General features: G+C 50.2%; 1 protein-coding gene and 1 long non-coding RNA gene across 6 annotated transcripts in view; one reads left to right on the forward strand and one right to left on the reverse strand.

Annotated features, from left to right (window-relative positions):
* LOC148026666 (uncharacterized) overlaps positions 1 to 10,390 on the forward strand; it is a 107,102-nt gene extending 96,712 nt beyond the window's left edge. The window contains exons 4-5 of the long non-coding RNA XR_015692865.1: positions 9,905 to 9,946; positions 10,039 to 10,390. This is a non-coding gene — a long non-coding RNA (uncharacterized LOC148026666). The remainder of the gene's footprint in view (positions 1 to 9,904; positions 9,947 to 10,038) is intronic.
* Positions 1 to 16,856, reverse strand: part of LOC148026667 (uncharacterized) — a 248,372-nt gene that overhangs the window by 96,411 nt on the left and 135,105 nt on the right. For all 5 annotated transcript variants that reach the window (XR_015692863.1, XR_015692864.1, XM_087691139.1 and 2 more), the window contains 2 exons: positions 11,637 to 11,768; positions 11,180 to 11,404 (listed from right to left, as the gene is read on the reverse strand). Coding sequence is in view for 3 of the 5 variants with exons in the window: in XM_087691139.1 (XP_087547265.1) it covers positions 11,180 to 11,404; positions 11,637 to 11,768 (357 nt within the window). In the remaining 2 variants the exon portion in view is untranslated. The remainder of the gene's footprint in view (positions 1 to 11,179; positions 11,405 to 11,636; positions 11,769 to 16,856) is intronic.

Consider the following 16,856-nt stretch of genomic DNA (forward strand, 5'->3'; position numbering starts at 1 on the left):
TTAAAACTTTATATCTTTGGCAAGGGTTTTACAAAGCAAATCCACTAAGGTTAAAATAGAGATCCACTATGGGAAAAACATATGAAAGATACAATGAAAATTCTTTAGAACAATCTGTTAGAGTTGTTGATGGTAGCGGAAGCATATTTTTCTTCTTCTTCTTCTTCTTCATTCATGAACTGGTTTTGGTGGTGATCATTCTGTATCTACTGTGCTTTTTTCTTGTGGAAACATAGACTGGCTGTATGGCCAGTCTTGCCACAGTAATGGCATATAATCCGATCCTTGTTGTTGTTGGTGTTGAGTCCTCGACCACGGCCTCTTGCTCCATAAGTACCCTTGGTATACAAGAGACTATTGTTGGTGGTGTGTTCCTTTGCATCCTTGCTTTTAACTTTGCTTTCTTCATCAAGTAGTGAGTGTTCAATATCTTTAAGTGAGAGACTTGGAACATTACTTAGGGTGGACACAAGATTCTCATATGGATCCTTATTTACACTTGCAAGCAGTACAGCTATTGCTTCATCTTCATCAATATTCTTCTGAAGAGTTGCAAGTTGGGTTTTTAGGCTCTCGAACTTGTTAATGTGTATGGTCATAGAAGCACTATTTTTTATATCCAGTTTATAAAACTGCATGAGTAATTTTACCTTTGAATTCTTTGCTTGGATACCAAAGATCTTGTCAAGTTCCTCCCAAGCAGTTCTACCATCTCTGATGCCAGAGATATGATGTAGCACATCATCAATTAGTCCCCATGCAATGATGCCTAGTGCCTTATTATTCATCTTCTTCAATTCTTTGGTTTTTGGTGGAGCTACTGCAAGGATCTGGCATTCTAAATCTTCTTTCCCGCCATCTGCATCACCTTCATCATCTTCAAAGAGATCCCGGAGGTCTTTCCTCGTGAGGTGATATATGCTCTTTTCCTTCCAGGCATGGAAGCCTTCCCCATTGAACTTTGCTATTTGTTCGAGCTCTGCCATTTTTTATCAGTAGCAAATCAGCTAGCAAAAGAGTTGTACTTCAATGTGTCAAGAGACACAAGATGATTAGTGTTTAATTACACTGCATGAGTATTAAAAAGATACTATCTTGGAGCTGAATGTCGGATGTTGATGCTTGATCTTCTTGCTTGCTTGCTGATTTAGTGTAATACTTTGCTAGAAATTAAGTGCTCAGTAAGACAGAGTGATCGTCTTCAGTGGATTGAGAGGAGTAAGAAAATGAAAGGTTTTATGACCTTGAAGGTCAATGGCTATGGCTGCCCACAGAGATGACAGTTTGGCTGTGGAGATTGGAGCAGTAGTGTGAATGTGCTTGAAGTCATCTAAACCTCCTATTGTTCCTACTTCTATGGATGAGCTCTTTGATTGAAGGTGAAGGTTTCTCAAAGAGTGTATCCGGCTCTGATATCATGTGAAGAAATGCTCTTAACATAGAAAACACAAAACAAATCATACGACAAAGCACAAACTAATAAACACGAATGATTTGTTAGTTGTGCTTTGTCGTATGATTTGTCTTGTTCGAATAGCCCCTGCCTGTTTGTTCGTTGTGCCCTGCCCCGCCCCGTCCCGTCGTTTCGTCGTGCTCCGCCGGTATAGTGCCCGTGTCAGTGACTCCCTCCCTCGCCATCGAGGGGAACCACTCTCCTTGTCATCACCTGCGTCCATCCTTCTCGCCTTCGTTAGGGCCCTTTGCCAGCTCCCTGTGCACCCCCTCCCCCCCCCCCCGCCCGCCTTGCCCCCCTCCGCCTGCACCTACTTGCTCCCCCCCAGGTCATTGTGAGTGAGCAACCAGGGCAGTGCTTGTTGCCACAACTTTGGGCATCAAGCAACAGTTTGTATGCGTTTCGGAGCCAAGGCAGCCCATAGGTCCGCAGGTGGATGCTGATGGTTTCACACGGGTCCAGAGATGACAGAGAGGGAAACGACAAGGGGGGGCACAGCCAGCTCCTCAGACCTAGCCTCGTCAGCAGGGTGTTGGCGGGCGAGTGGCCCCCTCTTGGTAGAGCACTCTACAGCCCCCCCAGATCCGCACCCAGCTCAGGTGAGCTTCCCCAGACCCACCCCCCCTCCTCCCACAGGAGGTGATGAGACACACACACCTACACACCCACATAGCCACCAGCTCATCCGCCCCTGCCACCCGCTATACTTTCCTGAGACAGGCACAACTGCTGCCACAAGAGTTCTTCCGCAAGTGGCCCATGGTTCTACCTGTGAGTTACGGAGTGCGGAGAGTTCCCACTACCTCTAGAGGTGGGGATCTTCGTGGTTCATAAGTCAAGGAGGGGCAAGGTCCACCTACTAGTACCACCGGATGGACCAAACTACGCCTTTTTTCTTCAAGCATCTTACTCAGAGGAGTGGACGACTACACAGATTGAGGAGTTGAAGAGTCAGGTGGCGGATCACATCTCCCAGTGGATGGGAGATGAAGGATTAGCATTGTTTGCACAACAGTGGCCAGGTTGCATGATGGACGTTAATTGGTGGGCTGGCGCCAACAATGGCCAGGTCATTGTGAGTGAGTAACCAGGGCAGTGCCTGTTGCCACAACTTTGGGCATCAAGCAGCAGTTTGTATGTGTTTCGGAGCCAAGGAAGCCCATAGGTCCACAGGTGGATGCTGATGGTTTCACACGGGTCCAGAGATGACAGAGAGGGAGACGACAACGGGGGGCACAGCCAGCTCCTTAGACCTAGCCTCGTCAGCAGGGTGTTGGCGGGCGAGTGGCCCCCTCTTGGTAGAGCACTCTACAGCCCCCCCAGATCCGCACCCAGCTCAGGTGAGCTTCCCCAGACCCACCCCCCCCTCCTCCCACAGGAGGTGATGAGACACACACACCTACCTCCTCTGCACACCAGCAATCTCCCTCCGCCCACATAGCCACCAGCTCATCCGCCCCTGCCACCCGCCATACTTTCCTGAGACAGGCACAACTGCTGCCACAAGAGTTCTTCCGCAAGTGGCCCATGGTTCTACCTGCGAGTTACGGAGTGCGGAGAGTTTCCACTACCTCTAGAGGTGGGGATCTTCGTGGTTCATAAGTCAAGGAGGGGCAAGGTCCACCTACTAGTACCACCGGATGGACCAAACTACGCCTTTTTTCTTCAAGCATCTTACTCAGAGGAGTGGACGACTACACAGATTGAGGAGTTGAAGAGTCAGGTGGCGGATCACATCTCCCAGTGGATGGGAGATGAAGGATTAGCATTGTTTGCACAACAGTGGCCAGGTTGCATGATGGACGTTAACTGGTGGACTGGCGCCAACAGTGGCCAGGTCATTGTGAGTGAGTAACCAGGGCAGTGCCTGTTGCCACAACTTTGGGTATCAAGCAGCAGTTTGTATGTGTTTCGGAGCCAAGGCGGCCCATAGGTCCGCAGATGGATGCTGATGGTTTCACAAGGGTCCAGATATGACAGAGAGGGAGACGACAAGGGGGGGCACAGCCAGCTCCTTAGACCTAGCCTCGTCAGCAGGGTGTTGGCGGGCGAGTGGCCCCCTCTTGGTAGAGCACTCTACAGCCCCCCCAGATCCGCACCCAGCTCAGGTGAGCTTCCCCAGACCCACCCCCCCCTTCCTCCCACAGGAGGTGATGAGACACACACACCTACCTCCTCTGCACACCAGCAATCTCCCCCCGCCCACATAGCCACCAGCTCATCCGCCCCTGCCACCCGCCATACTTTCCTGAGACAGGCACAACTGCTGCCACAAGAGTTCTTCCGCAAGTGGCCCATGGTTCTACCTGCGAGTTACGGAGTGCGGAGAGTTCCCACTACCTCTAGAGATGGGGATCTTCGTGGTTCATAAGTCAAGGAGGGGCAAGGTTCAGCTACTAGTACCGCCGCATGGACCAAACTACGCCTTTTTTCTTCAAGCATCTTACTCAGAGAAGTGGACGACTACACAGATTGAGTTGAAGAGTCAGGTGGCGGATCACATCTCCCAGTGGATGGGAGATGAAGGATTAGCATTGTTTGCACAACAGTGGCCAGGTTGCATGATGGACATTAACTGGTGGGCTGGCGCCGACATCCTGCACTTGAGCATTATCTTTCAAGCCCCCCCACAGTGGAGATCGCTGAGGGATGTGATTGAGTGGCCCCCGGCACAGGCGACCTGCTTCTATCAATGTATAGAGTCGCGTTTTTCAGCATGGCTCATAGATGCATTGATAGTACCACCTGGAGTATCTATCACCCCTATGGTCCGGCCGAGGGCCACCATGGGGGATTGGAGTTCACAATCCAGACCGGCGGCAAAGCGCACTTGTATTCCTCATACTCTCTCTTCCTTATCTGCAGCATCCACACCGAACAGATGCCTGTTCGGTCAATCACAGGTTTCCCCATGAGCTTACATCTTGCATCCTGGAATGAGAACAGTCTCCACTATAGTGGGGCACGTGGCTCGAGGAAGCTGATTGTTTGGCAAGAGTTGTAGCCTGCCCTTGCCGGACGGATCGACATCTTGCTTCTGCAAAAGCACAAGCTCACCCTCGCCCAGGCTCAGCGGGTTGGGAAGGTACTTTCGGGAAGCTCACATACTTACTGGGAGCACGCTATAGGTGCACACGACAGGAGCGGAGGCGTATGTATCTCTATTGGCCCGAGTCTCACCACTTGTATATGAGACCACGGGACGATAGTGGCAGGAAGGGTTCTATGGATCAGATTGGATATTGGGGACTCGTGTATTGGAGTCCTCAATGTCTATGCCCCTACGGAGGTTAGGGCACGCAACAGGTTCTGGGTGGAGATTGCAGCTGGACTCCCAGGGGTGGACTCCTGGATTGTTGGAGGAGATTTCAACAACCTGGAAGCTTTGGAGGACCAACAGGGCAGACGAAGAAACTATCAGGGCATGGCTGGGGAGGAGCAGGAGGCATGGGAGGTCTTTTTGCTTGCAGTCGGAGCACGTGATGCCTGGAAAGACCCTACCTTCCACAGGAGGGAGAGGTTGTTGGACTTCTCCTGGGGATACAGGCAGCTAGGTGGAGCCCTGCTGGAGCGGTTGCACAGGTTTTATGTGGGAGAGTGGGGAGGCTCTCGTGGAGGCCAGATTGAGTAGTTGGCAGGCACCACGTTATCCGATCATTGCCTGGTTCTCCTGAGACTTGATCCCCCAGCATCCGCCCTAGATACACGATCCTGTTGGATCCCTGATTCGATCTACAGGAGGGAGGAGGTGTCGAGACAGATAGAGCAGATTTGGACTAGAGGGTGGGTTAGGAGGGACAGGATAGCACAGGAGGTTGCAGAGGTCCTAGCCATGCCAAGTAGAATTTGCCAAGAGGCAGTTATACAGGCCAGGCAACAGTGCTGGGAGGAGGAGAGAGCACTCCGGCGGGACCTTGTAGCCACGCAGAGATTATTGCAGGCAGCACCAGGGGACCCCACCCTCCACTGATAGGAGGTGCGCGCGCGTGCAACCATTGCTGGCCTAGAGGATAGACGCTCGGAGTTCTCTTTCCGCACTTCAGTAGGCTTTTGGGCGCGGAAGGGGGACACGATGTGCAGGGAGTTCTTCCAGGTGCACCAGCCCCACACCGCGGGAGAGCAGATACGCAGCCTTAGGGATCAGTATGGGAGGACCCGTTCTAGCCCTGATGAGGTAGGATGGGCAGAAATGCCCGGGGGAGGATGGCCTCTCTAAGGCCTTTTTCACTATCTATTGGGAAGTGGTGAAGGACCCCCTACTGAGGGCCTTCTAGGAGATTTTCACTTCAAGACAGATGCCAGGGAGTCTCTCGACAGGCCTCATCAGTCTTCTCCCCAAAGGGGGAGACCAGTTGGAGCTCTCCCAGTGGAGACCGATCACCTTATTGTTGGTGGCCTATAAGGCACTGGCAAAGATGATTGGTAGGCGATTACGCCATGTGCTTCCAGATATCATTCATGACACACAGATAGGCTTTGTCCAGGATAGGAGCATCCTAGACAATGTATTTACATTCTTTGAGGCGACAGAGTGGGCTCAGCGCAGTGGGTAGAGAATGGCAGTACTACACTTGGATTTCGAGAAAGCTTATGATAGGGTGGACTGGGATTTCCTAGAGGGCACCATGGTGAAGTTGGGCTTCCCCCACGCTTCGATTCGTGGGGTCTCTGGCTTGTACAGATCAGCCACCAGCAGGGTTCTCATAGGCGAAAGGTGAGGGGAGGAGTTTCGGCTGGAGAGATCGGTCCAACAGGGCTATCCCCTGGCACTATACCTGTTCCTACTCTTTGCAGAGGCGATGTCTCACTTCCTCAGGTCACGTGTGAGCGGACTACGCGGCCTCTGACTTCCAGTGAGAGAGGAGACTGAGATGTTAGACTCAGAGTACGCAGACGACACAGGCCTCTACATAGAGGACGATGAGGTGATGCTGGAGAGAATGAGGCTGGCTCTTGATGTGTTTTGCGTTGCAGCGGGTGCGAAAATCAACTAGCGAATGTCGGTTGATTTTCTCACTGACTCGGACTCCAGCACGGAGTGGGGCATCCACCTGGGATTTAGATGGATGAGCAGAGGGCAGACCGTCCGATAGCTAGGGTTTCAGGTGGGACTCGACATCACTCCTGCCCAACAGTTTCTTCCTGTCCTAGATTCTATTCGGAGGAAACTGACCTACTGGAGCACGGTTCGCCTCTCACTAGCTGGTCGAGCTCTGGTGGTTAACCAGGTCCTCCTAGCGACGACCTGGTACATCGCCTCGTGTTGGTGCTTCTCCTCATCATGCGTAGGGCAGCTTCGCCGCCTAGTGCGGAATTTCCTTTGGTCTAGGTCTGATGGCTCCAGGGACTCCAGGGCCAAGGTGGCGTGGGCGACCATCATATGACATCGATCAAAGGGAGGACTTGGGATCATAGACCCAGAATATCAGAGTATGGCCCTCTTGGGCAAGCTAGTTGTCCGCGGTCTCACACTAGGCGGGCAAACCTGGAAGGTCTTACTACAGGAGGGCCTCCAGGACTGTAGACCGAGGCTTGGCGGTGAGTGGAGGCCGTCCCTCAGATGGATCTTCATTTCAGCCCAGATCCCCCCCGCCCCCCCCCCCCCCCCCCCCCCCCAGATCACCTTTCCTACGGAGCCTACTCCGCGTGTGGTAGGGCCTTTGTAAGGCCCTAATCCAAAGCCCCCTAGGTTGCCAAGAGGAATTAGACCGTCAGCCGCCGGTGATCTGGAACCTCCAGGTCAAAGATAGGAAAGGGGCACAGATAGGTGAGCGCCCCCACATCCAGTGGGCTGGGTGGAAGGCCGGCCTGGCTCGTTGCATCAGGACATGGCGGGAGGTGTACAGGATGGCGGACGAGGAGGTGTTGCAGTGAGTATCAGGTTGCAGAGAGGAGTGGAGTTGAGGAGAAGAGAGATAGACACAGCAATACCTCCGGAGTGGCTTGCCCCCCCGATACGAGAACCGATAGAGGCCGGGGAGGTATGGGCAGCCAGGTTCTCTCCAGCAGGCATCCCTCTTCAAGTGGCAGGTAGAGTGGGTGGCGCCCCCCAGGGGACCTTCTTCGCTGTTCAGGAGGGGGGACGTCTGTCCCTTGACAGAGGGCACCAGGATGAGGGGATTGCCACCCTTTCGTGGAGGAGGATTCGGGTGGTGGGTCTTTAAGGAAAGACTTGGCGACTGGACCCCTATGTTTTTTGGAAGGAGCTCAAGGAGTGGCGCCTTTGGATTTGGGAGGGTAGACCACTTGATGAGCTGGAGTGGGATCCAGGAGAGTGGCTATGGCCGGCCTCTACGGTCACCCAAAAGCCACCCAAGTTCCTAGAGTATATTGCCAGGATTGGCAGACATGTACTGATGCAGGAGGATATGGACTGGGCGCCATCACGCAGCAGACACCGGGCAGAGCACAGCATCACGGAGCCCTTCTGACGGACCTTTTGGTGCCGCCTATGGGATAGTTGGAGGCCGAGAAGGGTGTCATATTTTTTATGGCTGGTGGCACATGGAGGCTTGGCAATGGGAAGCTGGCTTGCCCAGATGCAGAAGGAGGGAGGTTGTAAGCGCTGCACACAGCAGCCTCTGGAAACCCCAAAGCACTGCCTTTGGTCTTGTGAGGAGGCGCAGCTCGTGTGGAGAGGAGCATGCCATATCCTTCGACGTATAGCTCCCAGCCTTGGGTGTATTTCATGGGGAGCTTTCTGTTGGCAGGCAATCAGCCAAGGCCATCACCTTTTATATGAGGCCGGGATGCAGGACACGATATTCATGATCGAGGCAGGGTCATGCGTAGTGGTCGGTCTGGAGGCTTTACCCATCCGCCAGGTACTGGAGCCTATAGCACACCGCTCAGAGATATGGGAGATCATAGGGAGTCTTACTGGATGGCATATTTGAAAGGCGCGATGCTAGGTGCTTTCGGCGGAGAGAGACTTTCAGCACTTACGACCTTAGTAGAGCTATGGACCTCCATCATCCATTTCCTCCGCGGCCGATGGGATCAGGTGCAGGGCGAGTCCAGGGCCCCCATCCCCCCCAGACCGCCTTGAGAGGCTTGTATACATGATGTACTGGTGACTCTGCTTCAGCCCTAGCTAGTCTGTTGAGCAGGAGCACTCTGTTGTAATTAGCTTTTTGAGTAATATAATCAGCTACATTTTAGTTGCAAAAAAAGAACAAACTAATAAACAAAAATACAATAGCCGACAGCTCTAGCATACCAAGCGATAGCTCCTAGATGCAAGAGATAGCTCCAGGATGCAGGTGACAGCTCACAGATGGAGAGGAAGGCTCGAATCAGGTGCTAGATGATAGCACATACTGCAAGGAGAAGATTTTTGACCATGATGTTCTCCACAAACAGGGTGTGGACAGTAGAGATACAACTCTTGAAACATGCAAAAATGAGATTGATTGAGAGTGGTAGGGTGCATATCCATTTATAGAAAGTTTGGGGCACCCAAATTAGGGTTTGGCATGTGGGACATAGTAACTCTCTAGGATCATGTTTCTTTTTAAAATAGTAAGGTTTTTTCATTAATTATGCATGTTTTGGGGCTGTTTAAGTCGGACTAATGAAATTTTAGCTCAACAGGGGGGTGGGGGGGGTGTTGTAAAGATTACCTAACCGGGGGTGTTGTAAAGATTACCTAACCCAAATCTAGAAGGTACTAGACCAACCTAAGGAGAAATGAAACTTGAAGTCATTTGGATCCTGTAGTGAGGAACTTGTTTGTTTTTTATTAAGACGCCAAAAAATGGGGCTTAGACTATTAATTCCCACTTCCAAATAGGACTTGTTGGCAGATGATACTAGATGTGTGACATGTGGCACACCACATGGGCAAACATATAGTTACCAAATTAGATAGCATTGTTAAAATTAATAAAAATATTGTATGAACTTTCAATATGGCATGAAGATTCATATCTCCAAGTTAATTGAGAAGAGAGAAAAAAGCGTATTAGCTTACACATGGCATGCATTCTACTTGTCATAAATGCAAGCGCACACTTGTCCGAAACTGGATGTGACAAAGGATATTATTGCTTGGGATGTTTTTTAGAGATTTTGTACAAGGGTGAAATGCTGACTTTCTGATGAATAAAGTCCCAAAAGAAGGATAACTTCAAGAAAGCCAAGAAGCAAAGCTAAGACCAGAGTTTCTACTGATGTAGCAGCCCTTAAAAAAGGCATTTCTGCCACTTATTTTTTTGAATATTCGTCTCTTTTGAAGGTAATTTCTTTTGGCAAAGTGATGGTGAAGGTTTTTTCTTTCTAAAAATGATGCATATGTAAAAAGATGAAGCAATAGTCATGAAGGAGTGCAATCATGATTACATCTAAATCCCATTATGAACATCATCAAGTTTTGCTCCTTGCAGGAAGCTCTAATTTGGTGCTCTCAGTTTTCTGTCATTTAAAATATTCATTGGAATTCTTTTGTTACAGAAATCATCAAGAGGATGGTGTAGTGTAAAATGCCCAGAGAAGGTAATATTCTATGAAACTTGTTAACTTAATGATGCTGAATGTAGCAATCAACAGGACAGCAAAGCCCTACTTGACATGTTTCCATTTGGCAGGAAAATGGCATGCACTTAAGCATCCATATTCAACATATTATTCAATTCCTGGAGAAAACAATGTTGATTACAGCCTATAAACCACTGTATTACTATTTTTGCATAAACAAACACCCACAAGGCATGGTGCCATGGTCACAGGGAATGAACATTTTTGGGCCTGGTCCCATTCCCCATCTCCATTTCCTGTCCCCGTGCCTATTCCATGTGACTATATAATTACAAGGAATGGCAATTCCAGGATGTCCCCACCGCCTTTCCCTCTACATGTTTCCCATTCCATGTGACTATGGATGGTGGGCTGGTGGACTTCCATAAGGGCCAAATGCTTCTGTTGTATTGATGTGTTTTAAGTTTCCTTCTTTTTCTCTCTTTTACATTGCGATGCATGAAATTCCATCAGGTTGGTTGCATTTTCTTGACGTGTTTTAGTTTCTTTTGTTGTTCTCTCTTTCATATCTTGATGTGTGATATGTGTAACAATGCCCAATGCTATGAAGAGCAATGATCATGTGAAGCATACAGTGAATTGTGAGCATTCAATGGAAGGTCATATGGGGCCCATTGTGCTTCTGCCCCCAACAATAATTTGTCCAAAACACAATCCTTGTGTGTTGTTATCCAATTTCCAAAAGCATTGGTCCACCCCAGCATAAATAGCTTTTGACCAAGACTAACTTTGAGTTACATGCATGGTATATCTGGTAGCAATGCACTCATGTGATTGATGCCTGCGCAGCATTGAGCTGTCCATATATGAAACTAGCTATGATCTCCCATTTGTGAAAATGCTGATAATGGGCATACATCCATATGTGGAAATGTTCAGGTAGGAACACCTGTCACAGCATATGTGGCAGTTTGGATTGCATGAGAAGATATGATGTCATCTAATGAAAGGCCACACTCCATGAGGCAACCAACTCCTTCCCATGATAAGGTGTGAACACATGTACCCCAGAAAATCGCTTGAAATGGGAAAAAAACTTAAATACAAGGCAATTTTGTGAACAAGAACATTGTAGGTGTTGTAACTATTGATAGTCTTAACACTGAAATTTCCAATGAAATACAGAGACGTGCAGCAAGCAGTTACATATATGTCAGTGCCTATAAATTTGAAAAACGAAAAAGCCAGTACCTTAGATTGACGTTCATGAGCTCGCCGCATCCATCTTGAACGGGCTGCAGCTAGTTGTAAGGCATGAAGTCCATGTCTACAACAGTTTTCATTAGAGAACATAACTGCGGCTAGTTCAAATGATTTGGCCATACGTTGCAACTCCACAGCATCCCTAAACCAAATAAACATCCTGCGAAGAAAAGGTTTTCTGCAGCACTTCTCTATCGTTTGCTTTTGTCTTTCCTACGTTAGAGAACATTATCAATTATAAGCCAATATTGAGAAATGGAATGTGACTTTCTGTATGGAAATCTTCAAAACAAGAGAACAAATCTCATTTCAAATGACCAATTAAAACTAAACAATAAATTAAAAGTAGGATATTGCACATGCAAGTTGATGATATTAAAAACCTTAGAAAACAGAAGGTAACCATAAACCAGACTTCTTCAGACTAAAAACAGTCCAGACAAACCTTTGAGATTAGAGCAAAAAGTTCTTCGCTGCAGTCATCAGCTTTTCTTTTTAAGGCCTCTGCCTCCACACAGTATCGTTGTATCTCTTTTTCGAGCTTGAATTTGGCTTCCAATGTCCTCTCCAGCTCTGCCTAAAAACCAAGTAATGAGATAAGGATGGGTTAAACTTATACTGCACAAGTCACTATCACTTTGAAGCACAACATTTCACTCTTATATGCTCAATTCAATGTACACTTCAAGGGGTATAACTAGCCTGTAGTTACAATACATGCACCATTCAAATCATCAGGATCTAACATGAAACTACTTGTCAAAGCAACTCTTACCTGACCATCTACTCCTACGAAACATCAAAAGTACTACCACATCTCATGTGCCAAGAAGCACTCGCAAGTGCAATGCCTTACGATTTCTATGTGATGGCCATATCTAGAACAATTACTAAGGTGACCACACACCAATCATTTGTGAGATCTTCTCGAGACTGCGATCACATAAAAACATAAGTCTAGGGCTTTTTTTTGGCAAATAAAATGTGGCTAATTATATTACTTCAGAAAAAACCCCTGAATACAAGGAAGTGCACATGCTCAACAGACAAGCTGGAGCTGATCGGAGTCACAGATATATAAAGTATACAAGCCTCTTAGGGCGGTCTACGGGGGATGGGGGCAAAAAGCCATGGAGGGGGGGTGTAAACAGGTCCTGGCTGCCCCAAGTGCGCACGAAATGAGATCGGAGTTCCTGCCGAACTCGAGACTTGCCTTGCACCTGGTCCCATTGGCTGCGGAGGGAGTGGATGATGGAGGTCCAGAGCTCTGCTAAAGTTGCCTGTACTGAAAGTCTCTCCCCACCTAAAACCTCTTGACACCGCGCCTTCCAGATATGCAATCCAGTAAGACTCCCTATGATCTCCCATACCTCAAAGCAGTCTACTGTGGGCTCGAGTACTTGGTGGATGGGTAGAGCCTTCAGATTGACCACTGCACATGACCTTGACTCAATAATAAATATCGTGTCCTGTATCCAAGCCTCATACAGAAGGTGACGGCCTTGGCTCACTGCTGCCTGCCAGTAGAAAGCTCCCCATGAGATATATCCAAGACTAGGTGCTATACGGCAGAGGATGCAGCATGCTCCTCTCCACATGAGTTGCGCCGCCTCACATGACCAAAGGTAGTGCTTTGGGGACTCCAGAGGCTGCTGTGTGCAACGTTTACAACCTCCCTCCTTCTGTATCTGGACTAACCAACTCCCCACCGCCAGGCCTCCATGTGCTACCAACCATAGGAAATATGATACCCTCCTTGGCCTCTAGTTATCCCATAGGCAGCGCCAGAGGGTTCGTCGGAAAGCCTCTGTGATGATGTGCTTTGCCCAGTGCCTGCTGCATGACGGTGCCCAATCCATGTCCTCCTGCATTAGTACGCGTCTGCCAATCCTGGCTATGTACTCCAGAACCTCAGTAGCTTCTTCGCGACCACAGTGGCCAGCCATAGCCACTCTCCCGGATCCCACTCTAGCTCATCCAGTGGCCTGCTCTCCCAAATCTAGAGGAGCCACTCCCTAAGCTCCTCCTAGAAGACATAAGGGTCCAACCGCCATGTCTTCCCCTGCAGGCCAACCACTTGAATCCTCCTCCATGGAAGGACAACTATCCCCTCGTGCTGCTGCCCTCCGTCAAGGGCCAGACGCCCCCCCCTCCTGTACGGTGAAGAAAGTCCCGTGTGGGGTGCCTCCCACTCTACCCGCCACCTGTAGGGGGATACCTACTGGTGAAGACTTGGAGACCCATATCTCTCCCGGCTCTACCGGCTCTCGTCTCGAAGGGGCAAGCCACTCCTAAGGTATTGCTGCGTCTAACTCCCTTCTCCTCAACGCAACTCCTCTCTGGAACCTTGATGCCAACATCTCCTCATCCATCATCCTGTACACCTCGTGCCATGTCCTGATGGTATGAGCCGGGCAGGCCTCTCACCCAGCCCACTGGATGTGGGGGCGTTTGCCAATCTATACCCCCTCTCGATCTGTGACCTGGGGGTTCGATATCACCAGTTGGCGGTCTATCTCCTCTTGGCAGCCTGGGGGGTTCTAGATTAGGGCCTTATGGAGGCCTTGCCACACACGAAGCAGACTCCATAGGAAGGGGGATGGGGGGGGTGTTCTAGGCTACCATGAAGATCCATCTCTCAGGGACGGCCTCCAGTCAACGCCAAGTCTAGATCTACACTCCTGGAGACCCTCCTATAATAGGACCTTCGCACCAACACGAGGCAATGTACCAAGCTGTCGCTAGAAGGACCTGGTTAACCACGAGGGCTTGGCCTGCTAGGGAAAGGTGAGCGGTACTCCAGTAGGTCAGCTTCCTCCGAATAGAGTCAAGGACTGGAAGAAACTGCTGGCAGGAGTGATGTCAAGTCCCACCTGGAACCCTAGGTAACGGATGGTCTGTTGCCCTCTGCACACCCATCTAAATCCCAAGTGAACACCCCACTCCGTGCTAGAGTCCGGGTCTATGAGAAAACCAACCAACTTTCGCCAGTTCATTTTCGCTCTTGCTACAGTATAGAACACCTCGAGAGCCAATCTTACTCTCTCCAACATCAACTCATCGTCCTCTACGTAGAGTGTTGTATCATCTGCATAGTCAGAGTCTTAACAGCTCGGTCTCCTCTCTCATTGGAAGTCAGAGTCTGCGTAACCCCTCACGTGATCTGAGGAAGTGAGACATCGCCTCTACAAAGAGTAAGAACAGGTACGGGGCCAAGGGGCAGCCCTGCTAGACCGATCTCTCCAGTCAAAACTCCTCTCGCCTGCCACCTATGAGAACCCTATTGGTGGCCAATCTATAAAGTGCTGAGACCCCACAGATCCATGCTTGGGGGAAGCCAAACCTCACCATAGTGCCCTCTAAGAAGTTCCAGTCCACCTTGTCATAGGCTTTTTTGAAATCCAGAAGTAGTATGCCAGTCCCTAACCATTGTGTTGGGCCTACTCAGTTGCCTCAAAGAAGGTGAAGACATTGTCAAGGATGCTCCTATCCTGGTCAAAGCCTGTCTGTGTGTCATGAATGATGTCTGGAAGCACTGGGAAGAGTCACCTACCGATCATCTTTGCCAGTGCGTTATAGGCCACTGACAACAAGGTGATCGGTCTCCACTGGGATAGCTCCAACTGGTGTCCCCCTTTGGGGAGGAGACTGACAAGATTTGCTGAAACTCCTTGGCATCCGTCTAGAAGTGAAAATCTCCTGGAAGGCCAGTAGTAAGGGGTCCTTCACCACCTCTTGGTAGGTAGTGAAGAAGGCCTTAGAGAGGTCATCCTCTCCCCGGCATTTCTGCCCATCCCGTGTATGGAAAGCCTCCTCTAGTTCCTTTTTGTGAAGGGGGCTAGGAGGGAGTATCCAATCTCCTCTTTTATGAGGGACGGGATGTGATCCCAGACTTGCTGTCTACATTGGCGTCCTCTAGTTGAAGTTGTCTCCTGCTAGAAAAGGCGCTTGTAGTAGTCAGTGGGCAATCTCCATCACCTTGTTAGGGCTAGAACGAGTCCTCCCATACTGATCCCAAAGACTGTGTATGTGCTCTCCTGAGGTGCGGGGCTGGTGCACCTAGAAAAATTTCCTGCACGTCCTGTCTCCTTTCCGCACCTAGAAGGCTACGGAGGTACAGAAGGAGAACTCCAAACACTTGTCCTCCTGGTCGGCAATGGATGCTCCTGTGCACACCTCCTATGCTTGGAGGATGGGATCCCCTAGTGCCTCCCATAGTAATCTCTGCATGGCTGCTAGGTCCGCCGGAGTGCTCTCTCCTCCTCCTAGCTCTGCTGCCTAGCCAGTAAGGCTACCTCCTGGCAGATACTGCTCGACTCGACTAGGACCTCTGTAACCTTCTCTATGATCCAATCCCTCCTGCCCCACTCCTTGGTTCAAATTTGCTCAATCTCTCTCTTCACCTCCTCCCTCCTATAGATCGAGTCAGGGATTGGATAGGATTGTATCTAGGGCAGATACTGGGGGATCCAGTGTCACGAGAACCAGGCAATGATCGGACAACATGGTGCCCGCCAACTGCCCAACTTGGCCTCCATGAGAGCATCCACACTCACCCACATAGAACCTGTCCAGCCGCTCCAACAAGACTCCGCCCAGCCACCTGTATCCCCAAGAGAAGTCCAGCGACCTCTCCCTCCTGTGGAAAGCTGGGTCTCTCCAAGCATCGCGTCCTACTGCCAGTAGGAAGACCTCCCATGCCTCGTGCTCCTCCCTAGCCATGTCCTTGTAGTTTTTGCCTCTACCCTACTGGTCCTCTAAGGCCTCCAGGTTGTTGAAGTGTCCTCCAACGATCTAGGAGTCTTGTTGAGATCTCCACCCAGAATCTGCTGTGTGCCCTAACCTCAGTAGGGGCATAGACATTGAGGACTCCAAGGCATGAGTCCCCAATATCCAATTTGATCCATAGAACCCTCCCTATGGTGCATACGCCTATGATACCATAGGAAATACAGTAGGAGTGGAGGCATAGCGTCGGGGGGGGAACCTTGGAGGGGGGGGGGGGGGTGAGGGGGTGGGAGATGTGAGCCCTCGGGTGAGGTCGCCTTTGTGGGGGGTGGATGTGTAGGCCTGTGGTCCTACTGGGTGGGGCGCGGGGGGGGGGGGCACATGGTGTTCTATCGGGGGGGGGTGACGCTCGCCCTCCTGCTCCCTGCTGCTGTGGTTGTCTGAGGGGCTGACTACGGTTTCCCCTAATGTCTCCCTCTCTGTCGTCTCTGGATGCGTGTGAAGCCATCCGCGTCCACCTATGGGCCTGTCGGCAAAGCTGCCTTGGATCCAAAGCGCATGCACTCTGCTGCCAGGTGCCCAAAGTCATGGCAATGCAGGCACTGCCTGGGCTGCCCCATCATAATAACCTGCTGCCTAAAGGAGTGTGCGTCTGCCTCAATCTCTAGAAACTCTGGTATGTTCTTTGTCTCTTTCACAGCCACCCATATCTTTGGGACTCTTGTGGCTATCACTACGTCCGCGAAAGAGGTGGGAAGGACAGTGCCGAAGAGCCGTTCAAAGTCTTCCAGAAGATGATGATGCTCTAATGCTAGTCCGGGGAAGAGTAGGGTGACCGGATGTCTAAGGAAACTATTGTGGAGCACGAATGTCTCCATTGTGAAACCATTGTACCAAGGGACCATGTAAATGACCCCCTTCGTGGAGGCATAGGTGA

This window comes from Lygodium microphyllum, chromosome 13 (assembly GCF_053477565.2).
Source record: "Lygodium microphyllum isolate KBCC chromosome 13, Lygodium_microphyllum_v1.1.10, whole genome shotgun sequence".
Classification (NCBI taxonomy): Eukaryota; Viridiplantae; Streptophyta; class Polypodiopsida; order Schizaeales; family Lygodiaceae; genus Lygodium; species Lygodium microphyllum.